Source organism: Etheostoma cragini, chromosome 8 (assembly GCF_013103735.1).
Source record: "Etheostoma cragini isolate CJK2018 chromosome 8, CSU_Ecrag_1.0, whole genome shotgun sequence".
In the NCBI taxonomy this organism is placed as follows: Eukaryota; Metazoa; Chordata; class Actinopteri; order Perciformes; family Percidae; genus Etheostoma; species Etheostoma cragini.
Window position 1 is genome coordinate 23,795,144 of NC_048414.1, and position 10,829 is coordinate 23,805,972.

The 10,829-nt window shown below is 40.1% G+C and overlaps 1 protein-coding gene across 1 annotated transcript; it reads right to left on the minus strand.

The window, feature by feature from the left end:
* Positions 1 to 2,261: 2,261 nt before the first annotated feature.
* Positions 2,262 to 4,305, minus strand: LOC117948636 (ras association domain-containing protein 10-like). The gene has a single exon (XM_034878404.1). The coding sequence runs from the start codon at positions 4,264 to 4,266 to the stop codon at positions 2,821 to 2,823; it is 1,446 nt and encodes a 481-aa protein (XP_034734295.1). The 5' UTR covers positions 4,267 to 4,305; the 3' UTR covers positions 2,262 to 2,820.
* Positions 4,306 to 10,829: the final 6,524 nt, after the last annotated feature.

Consider the following 10,829-nt stretch of genomic DNA (forward strand, 5'->3'; position numbering starts at 1 on the left):
ATCTACTAAACTGTATATATTGAATGTAAAGGCTCACATTTGTATTCCTGGTGTGTTAGTTTGTCTTACACAATAACTTCCAACATCAGATCAAGCTGATCACTGTGATAAAGGAACTAATTCCTTGACTTAAACCTTTACATGAAGGTTTTAATGTCGGCCTATTGATTATAGTTGAAATTACTCGTCATAAGGAGAAATAGCCTGTTAAACAGTTATCAATTGTTGCTCTGAAGGGAGCAATCCAATGTTTATCTTATGCCCTGACTTTAGCAGAGGTGGAAAAGTACTAAAATATTGTACTCATGTAAAAGTACCACTACTTTGAATTATTACTCAAGTTAATGTGAATATACTGATCTGAAAAATTACTCAAGTTAAAGTAATAAGTATTTCATTTAAAAGGTACTTTAAGTAAAAGGTTCTTAGTTAAATTTTAAAAAATGTAAATAGAATCTTTCCCATGTAGAGAAAATAGATCAGGGGTCATAAATCCAAACCTGTTTTTAATTAAATCAAAATCTATACAAATTTATAAACATAAATGTATACACATGTTATAGCAACACAGCACATGACATTTCATGCTACTATACAAAAAAACCGAGCTCTCCCTTTACCATTCACACTGCTGATACATTTGACTAATGTTCACAGCCCAAACTAGCAGCTAGCTTCTACACACCTAAGTAGCCTGTATGAGATAATTAGATGTATTAATTTAGCCAGTGTCCTACATACGTTGTCCTACGGGTTGCTAGTGCTAGACAAAAAATAACAATGCCACAAAACATGTTGTTTTGTGCCTGGTAGGCAGCCTAGATGCTGATCCTTCCTTACTGTAGTGCAGGGGTCATCAACTACATTTTCCAAGTGCCAGAACTTTTCCAAGCAGACATTCCGGCAGACAGACTTTCAAATAAAGAAAATAAAATTAATATATACCTAATATAATTTTCACTTTCTTACTGAATTAATGCTATTTTTGTACATGTAGCCTATTAGTGTGAGCAAATTGCTAAAAAGACATAAAAACTCCATAATGATAACTGTCCCTTTAACTAGAAAAAGATCTCAGACTAGGAGGCACTTCACTGAGGAGTGATGGTTAAAGTCTGTGATTACTGAAACATGGTTGTAGTATGCAGCGTCCTGACTGGTAGAAATGCTTGCAGAAAGAAACGGCTGTTGTCAAGTAAAAATGTCACTCTCAAAGAAGCTGAAGCAAATAATGATGAATGGACTGAAAGGCACACTATGCATTCCTCATGTACTGTATGTCTCATTTACAAACAATGCTGTTGCAAAATAAACAACCATCATCATCATCAAGAATGAGGAAGGCGAAAATAACATTGTGTCATTCACGTGCATATTTAGTAGCCACATGCATCCATTTTGGTCTTTTAATGCATCAATAGATTTACCGCTCCAGCAGAGAGGATGCTTATTTTATAAAAATTTGTCAAAATGTCAAGATTCCCAGCAAACTAAGATAAACAGTTAGACTACCAATCAACATCTTGTGTTTTAGCTTGTTTGTAAACATTTGCAATTTGCAGAGTAGAGTTGTGTTTGTGTAAAATACAGCGGTGGATGAGAGTGGATCGAGCGGACGTGAGTTCTTCTGCTCCGGCGGCCATTGGTAATCCTCTTTGCATCTTTGCCAGTCAGGTAGGCTACTACGTGTTTTAACGCACACATCTCGGCTCAGCTGTGTGTGCGTGTGTGTGTGTGTGTGTTTGGAGCGCGGACATCGCTGTACAGAATCCCGGCATGTGAATAGAGATGCCAATACAGGGCGTGTTTTTTTTGCTCTACCTGTGTGATGTTACCTGCAGTAAAAGCTAAATGGTGGCTGCTAAAGTTATTACGAGCGCAATTTTTTCCCCTTCATTTCGGTTTTTGTTAGTTAAACTTGAAAAATACAAAATACATTACAAACTACTCAATACAGTAACGTGAGTAAATGTATTTTGTTACGTTCCACCTCTGGACTTCAGATATTACGTTTTTAACAGAAAGCCTGAATTACAAGTCTGTGCTTCATGAATTTCAACCATTCTTTTTTAATCTATCTCTTGCAAATCCCTCACATTTATGGAAGGAAAATACTAACTATACTTGTTGGATTACGCCTTTAAATCCCTCTCTTCCAAGATGTGAGGTGAGTGTCTGGTGTTGTAAGGCTGTCGTGCATCCCCCAGGTGGGTGCTACACATTGGTGTTGTTAGAGAGTAGGCCCCCCCTACCCATAAACAAGTACCAAGAAACATTTGTTTTGGCTCTCACCTGATCTCACTATGACCTCTATTTTCATCAGGGAGTACCAAACTGAATTTAATTGTTACCTGCTTTAAACCAGTGGGACCACCTAACGTGGTCAAAATATAAATCTGAGTATTTGTAAGATTATCAAAATTAGGAAAAACATTTTTTTTGTTCTCTTTAATTTAAATGAAACAATCAGAGCACATCACACTTTGCTTACTTAAAATGTTCATAGCGAATAGAAATTTGACTAAAATTAACTTGTTTTAAATGGTCCCACGCCAAAGATGTTGAGAACCACTTAAACAAACAATGAAATAGACAGAATGAGCTATGTTGAAAAAAACAAAACATCATAATCCAATCCACAAAATCTGCAGTTTTAATTCTAGCTTATTGTGCAACTAGGTACATATAGTAATTATTGCTATAGAATACAATAGGTGCATTTTGGGAAGAGAAGAACATTATTGCCAACACTTATTCTCTGCCTCTAGGTTTATTGGATTGAATGGCATAAAAGTCCAAGAGCTTCCTAACAAAGTGAGTCTATACTAATGATTCACACACAGGTGGGTTGTCAGAGTCCTGACTGTGCATGGAGCTCAGGCCTGTGTCCGAGTCTTCATCGTTTGTATTGCACACCTTGGACAGACCTCTGGACTGCTCCACCCAGACACTACTCTTTTCTGCTGATACAGGCTCAGCCTCAGCGCTCACTGCAACCAGCTTTGACTTACCATCGTCAGTCAGTTTGTTGTTTACCTGCTCTATCTCCATGGTCTCAACTTTGGCCAAAAGGTCCAAAAGTTCACTCTCCCTGGTTTCCCAGAGCTTCAAACTCAGGCCCAAGTCTCCCCTGATGGCGTCTAGGTCTGATTTCAAACGCAGGCCAATGTACAGACTGGTGTCCAGCTGCGTTTTGATCATAACTGTATCTAGTCCAAACTCGTTCTCAGACAAACTTTCCACATCTTGTTCAGCTGGAGCGGCAGACAATGCCACCCTCATCTCCTCCATGACGCAGTATGTATCCTTCGCCACTTCCGCTACTCTATCCTCACGCTGCCGTTTAATCCACTGCAGGTTGAGCTGCTCCTGGATCTCCCCGGTGATGCTCTCCACAAGCGCCTCACGCACCGTCAGCTCCTCCTGCAGCCGCACCACCTCCTCACACCAGCGCACGTACTCCTCGAACAGGACGACCACCTCCGCTGTGCAAGGTGCGTCCTGTCGCTCCGCCTTGAGCTTGCAGTCCGTGGGAGCGGGAGCCTCCGAGAAGCAGCCCACCATGTATATGTCCTGCACATAGTTCACTCCGTGTCTCTTAATGCGGTCTAAGTGCACTTTGACCTCGTACCGCTCGATCTCCTCGTCAAGCTCTTTGATCCTATGGATCTGCTGGCGGATTGTGTGATCCTGGGAGATCACCAGGTGAACCAGCGTCTCCGTCTTCTCCACGGCGCCCTTATCTTTAGAAACAGCATGTCCTTTCTTTCTGTTAATCTTATCCAACTTTCTGAAAGCCTTCATGACTATTCGTCTTTGTTTCTCTTGGGACATGTTAGCGGCAGCGGCAGTGGCCGCTAAGGTTAAGCAAGTCCTGGCAGTGCCCATCAGGACCCCGCTCGGACCGCCGCTCTCCCGGCTCTGGACCACCCGGGCCTCGGCCCTACGGGGCCTGTTGTTGTGAAGCAAAGCCTCATTCTTCACCAAAACGAAGCGGATATTTTCTTGCTCGTCCCCCCAGGCACTCCACAGCCGGAGGATTTTGGTCTTATTGGGTAAAATCCTCTCGAAGCCTCTCCATTTCTCCACCATGCAATAGGACTGGGGAGAGCCTGATAGCATCGCCGCCGAGGTTCCCTGCTGCAGGTTCTGGTCCTCCAGCAAGACTTTGACCACGTCGGCACAGGTGGTTCGCTTTGTCAGCCTGGAGACCAGCTTCTCCTCCCGGCAGACCCACACAGATATCTTTCCCTCTTCCGGCTCCATCTCAGGATCAACTCAACAAGATAAAAGCGTTTGTGGAAAGTAAAGGAGACGAAAGTAGTCTTTAGATTTCTCAGTAGCCTACATTTGAAGTTGAATTAAAACATGATTAGGCATAGGCCTATTATGAAATAATCTGAAGCAAAACCTTAATCCAGAAATAAATCAACTGTCTCATCTATCGTCGCTGCGTATTAGTTCCCACTTCAAACAGTCTACGCTTAGTCCAAACATCTAACCTTGTCACACCTTGAAGGCCTGGGTTGTCTTCGGAAAAAGTATTTTAGTCGTCTTTACCTGGGCTGCCTGCCGGGACATCGTCTCTCTCTCCGCACCAGATTGATCTGCGCTGCACCGGAGAGGAGAGGAGCGTCCTTGTGTCAGGACAAGCTGTTGTGCTGTGTGTGGGACAAAACAGGAAAGTGCTGTGACGCCTGGGACACGCCTCCCTGCCCCACGACCCCTCCCCTTTAGAACTCTAATCCACTACATTATGCTTTCTAGTCTCCAACATTTTGTCTGATGTGTAGGCTATTATAACTCTGAATATTGTAATTTTTAATGCAGGATTTAGGATCAACTTATACAATACGATGCATTTATATAGATATTGATATATATATAGTATAATTAAAATCAGCTCCATCTACTGCAATATGCTTGTACTGCATCAATAATAACTGGCTTACTCAATAATAAAACTTGCTGTAAACTGTTGTGTTGACAATGGCAGATACAACTGTGTGTTCATTTAGGAACCCATCACTCAGAAAAATTATGATTAAGAAAGTAGGTTTTAGGGCCTTTAAGTGTAAGCTTTCCATCTTTGTATGTAAACCATACTTTAGTTAGCACAAGAGGTAAAGGATTTAGGACAAATAAAGCTTTACTCAGCAGTGTTGCATTGCAGTATGCATTGGTATGCAGTTTTATTTTCATAATCCCCACACAGCTAATGGTCTTAGCATGATAAAGCTCAGCTGGATTTATCATAAAGCAGAAAGAAAGCGTATGACCCCAAAATGTGCTCTTTCAACTGTTTCAGGTCAGAATGTGGTCAAAAATAATTATAAAAGGATATATCTGCATAAAGAGTGTTTTGGTGTATTACATTAATGACAACTGTTAATCCCCACCAGCCATCATTAGTCTGTGTACTTTAACCTTAGCTCAGAGTGATGCCCTACGCCAGGAGTGTTGGTAAACTAACTGCTTAGAAATCCATCTGGGAATGTGAACACACACTAATGCATTTGTGTACACATATCAGACACAATCACACAGTATTATTTACAGCAGCATGTGCACTCATGTTCAGAGCATGCATTACAATTACATTAGGACAAACATACAGATTTGGACAAAGAGGATTGCTGCTTTTGGGATGTGAAAGTTTTTTTAATCTTTGAGCTCAGTTTGTGTGAGGTCATAAAGTCTGTATGGGCTGCAGACTTACGATTGGTTGTCAAAGGTTTGGAACTTCCAATGTTTCCACAATGTGACTACAAGGCAAGTCTGACTAAAGCAAACATCTACTGTAACCAAAACGGTCCATAATTTGTTAATAGTTAGTTAAGTGTTAGGTAAGCCTGCTTAGGAGTTTCTTTGCCCCTTTATGATAGAAAACACTACTAAATGTTGTATAGAGGTCCATTAAATATATTGAGGTGTGGTAATTTCATTAGCTCAATAGAAAATTAATAGAGAAATAGGGGCTGCTCATACAAATGTGTGCATGAATGTAATGCTTTAAGTTTATCAAACTATGAGCTGTGTTGAATTCTTTTTGTATGACTCCCTCTGGTGTTCATAAAGAAAACGACACAATCAGAGTCACATTCACCTGCTTGAGCTCTCTATTTTCATTTGATTTAACAACTTCACAAATGTATTTCTTTTTGCTTCCAAGGCAAATTCAAAAGTATACATATAATTATGTTCAGTTGACCAAGGGATGCATTTAGGGTAGTCTTAGTGGTTAAAATGGGTTACATTGCATACATAACAAACTGTATAAGATAGTTAAGAATATTTGAACAAAAATGTCACATATGTTCAGTAATATAATATCATAATGCCACAGATTCAATTAGCAACTTGTTCATCGTCAATAGTGTATTTTGAAACACAACATGTCACTCACATGTCAAATTCTGCACACATTTGAATGCACGGAGGGAGACACAAAGTTGCTAAACATGAGTTCAATGATTTCAATGAAATGGTGTGACCAGAAAAGCAAACATCTTTAGATGGTGAATTCTACTAAATTGCATGATTATTCACTGAGTAACACTGCTTTCTTTGGTAAAAGAATTAACAAACAAGAAAACTATAAGACACAGTGATCCTAGAGGTTGATCTTGCAGCGTTTTTGTGGCAAGTGTTGAAGCCCTCAGCAATGAAAATGTGCTTTATTTATATAGCGCTTTTCTAGTCTTAAGAACTACTCCAAGCGCTTTTACATCATACAGGAACCATTCACACATTCATACACTTTGGCTGCTGTACAAGGTACCTGCTCATCAGATAAACACTCACACACATTTACACTCGGGGCAACTCGGGGTTCAGTGTCTTGCCCAAGGACACTTTGACATGGAACCACCAGCCTTCCAATTGGCCACTGAGCCACAGTCCAGGCCAGCAATCTGCAGGAGATCTGGGTGCAGCTCTGTTGATCATTCGTTGAAACTGGTACATAACCCTGTTCTAATACACTGCAGTAGTGTTGGGAGCCAGGCACTCAAACTTACTTTAACTTGTAATAAGTTCTTTTCTTCTGTATTCTCTGTATTATCTATCACCTGCTTTTTCATGCACACGTTAGATGTTAGTACTCTGCTGTGAAGGTTAGTCTGCCTGCAAACAACTCTGAAAAGTTAAAGGTAGGGAAAGTTTGACAGTTTTGTTTTTCTGATAGAATGATTCACCAAAGATTTGCATTTTGTTAGACACGGGTCTGTAACCTGAGAGAGACTATACTGCTTTCCTTGGTAAAAACATTATAAACAGATAAAAAACGTATAAGACACCATGATACTAGAGGTTGCCCTCGCTGTATTTTTGTGGATCTCTCCTCTTAGGAATCCTTTACGGCTGTCCTTGTTTGACCATAAGTGCCATGTTTTTAAGCCCACGTCCACAGTTCTGTTAGGTGTAATTAGAGGATGGATACCTGACCCGAGCCCGACGGGACCCGACGGTACCCGAAGGGCCGGGCCGGGTTCGAACAGATTTTTAGAAAGGATGCTCGGGTTCGGGTCGGGCTCGGTCACATCAGCGCGATAAGGCATTGAACATTTTGAATTTAAAACAGCTTATTAGGCTATGTAGGTAATGGCGCTTGTTGCCCCGTGTGCATTGATGAGCTCATCTGTTGACATTTCCGAATGCCTTCCTACACTTGCTTAATAAAAGCGGGCTTTCCACACAAACAAACGTACATGTGTCATTAGTATGAGAAACAAATGCGATTTTAACTGTGTCGGGCTCGGACATAAATATCTTAATGCCTGTCGGGCTCGGGTCGGGTTAAGTTACTGCTCTGTCCGACGCGGGCCGGGCTTGGACAGAAATCCGGCCCGATCCGCACTCTAGGTGTAATGGGGCAATAAAACACACAGATTTATCTTTGATCACTAGTTGAATCCGGTCTAACCCGGTTCTGAACTGAGTGAACTGATCATTTTTGTTGTTGTGACGATTTGGCGGAAAGAAACACACATTTCTGATTTAGAAACTCTTTGAAAAGGGGTCAATTTGACCCAAGGACAGCAGGAGCCTTGAGCAACTGGCTTTCTTTCAAGTGCCTTTAGTACATCACGGTATTAATCAGCGGATTGGATTTTGCTCAGTTGTCATGAAGATGGCTCAGTTTTAATCATGTAACAAGTAGAACTTTGGTCACGTGGTAAAGTTTACACAATATAATCTCCCTCATTTAATTTCACTACAATATAACAAAGAAATGCTTCTAGTCGACAGTGGATTTAGAGTTCAAACTCTGGACATTATTTTCAATCTGGACCCACGATCACAGATCACAAAACCCCAGAACACAGTTTAGAACTGATCATTTATTAATTTATTAATAGCATATGTGTACAAAGTCTCTACAAAGCTAGAAAATATCTAACGTACTTTTAGCTATGAGGGGAAAACAGTTATAAAGCAAAGATCAGACCCTGTGCAGTACCAAAAGACACACATTACTAGCTCTTGGATTTTTCTAAATGTACTCTCTTCTTTGCAAAATAGGATAAACATTAGAATATCAAAGATATACGCAACATTTGTAATAAACGTTATTGTCACCCTTATATAAAGCACCTTATCAAAAATCTTCAGTGCACATACAGATGTGCTACACATGCACCGGAGCTAAAAGATTGAAGGCCATTTTGGATTTGATTAAAGACAGGATTTCTGTGCCACATGTAGTTCGGAAAAGATAAATATCCAACTTGCACATTTGAGACAACACTAACAACACAGACAACGACTCAGAAACTAACAGTTTCGAACTTTGAAATTATTTTTAAATGTCTGGCTCAACGGATGTACATTGCTAGGAGAAAGCCTGACATCCGGCGTGTGATGTTCCTCCCCTTTCGATATCTCTACTATCTTTGCTTCGTTGGCCCAGGATGGTTGTGATTGGCGTAAAGAAATACAAACAAGCCAGAGCGTTTTTTTCCCTATCCCCTAAAAGATAGGTGGTGTAGCAAGACCATACTGCAGCAATGAGACAGCGGTTTGGCAATGCGACTACCTTTTGAATAACTTTTAGGCAAAATGTGCTAATTGTGGAACAGACATTTAACAGTACAGTCCTGCAGATGAGCCCTTGTAAAGTTTAACAGACATTTTGGGCATTTTGCTAAATCGTTTTATCACAGTTTCCTGTGTCCTTCTCATGCAGGGGTTCTGAGAGGTCTGCCAACCAATTTGATAAGAGGGGTCCATATTTTATAAAGGTCAAATTGAAAAGTATTTAAAGACAAAACAAGGTAATGCACACTTTTCTAAACCACAAAGTTTAAAAAAAAACATATTTCCATTACTTTTTGTTTATTTAGTTGTATTTTGTACCTACATACAGTCCAGTTTTACAGTGTAGCCCATGAGCTAGATATGTTTGGAGGTTGATAGTCATTTTCCTAGTATTTTTTGGCAGATGCGCAAAGTTACTCCAGCTTGTAATAAATTAATTTTCCTCTGTATTTTTTTTCACATGATGACTGTCTTTGGTAAGCTGTGGTTTATAATATCCAGACAGAAGGTCATTATTGCAAAATCAGCCCCTCTGAGGCAGTGTGTTAGGTTATCTTGTACATGTTACAAGTTAGTACTCTGCTGTGAAGGTCTAGTAGTCTGCCTGCAAACAACAAGCCACTACAAAAAAGTTGAAGGCAGCGGAATTTTGAAAGGGGTTTTCCTGAGGGAATGAGTCACCAAAGATTGCATTTTGTTGGACAGATGTCTGTACCCTGAGAGACACCCACAGGAATCTTTAGACAAATAGAGTCAAAGTATTGTGGTTTTAGACAATGGCAACTCTTATATTTTTCAGCACAATGGTAGAAGCTTGATAGTTGTATCATCAATCTTACAATCTACAACCTGATCATAAAATATGAGTCATTGTTAACACTGAAAAATTAACAACTGGCTAGTTTTAATGAAAGATGGCTCATTTCAGGTCTGGTAAAAGTGGTATGGTAAAAGTTCCCCTAAACACAATACATTTGCAGTGTTTTCTCTGCAAATTACTGGGTATTCTGGACACCACATCCTGACACTGTTAATCAGCATACCGTTTTGCATTGTTGAATGCTGGTTCATCGTACTTGTTATTAATTTATTTTCATTTATTTTACAGAAAGCATGTGAAGATACCCAAATTAGAATTGGTCTTCTTTAGTAGTAACAAGTCCAAGATGTATATTTATATGTGGCACCAGACAATACCTAGTGTGTGCTAGTGTACCTAGCAGTTTCAACATGAATCTGTCACACATACATGTAAATGCTGTCATAAAGTAAAGTAAAATACGTAAACAAGAATGTGTCTCATACACATCATGCAGGAATAAAGTTAAGATTCTTTAGTATGGTTCACTTCTTATTGTCTACAAATAACAACATGAAACAGTCATTAAAAGGAGCTGTACTAGGAGTTCCAGATAAACACAGGGGGCTGGGAATGCCTCCAAACGGCTCTCACATACCATTCCCCAATTTGTGAAATACCAATGTTTTTTACATACACTAACATGCACCCGCGATTGAAACAGCTCACAAAACAGAACGTAGTAACTGAGCTAACACCGAGTGTGACTTTGTTCTTTTGCTAAGGACACCATTACTCCACTGTATAATTACAAGCAAAAGTTTGTTTCACTGCTTTATTAATGTTCTGAATGTTGAGTACTGTTATGTTTTTCGGGCTACTGTAGGATTTGAGTGTGAAACGCCTGATGGATTGTGGGTAACTTTAGCTCCCGTTGTTGGTGTTAGCCATGCTGCTGTGAACACATGTTGATGTGCTAATAAAAGGTTCA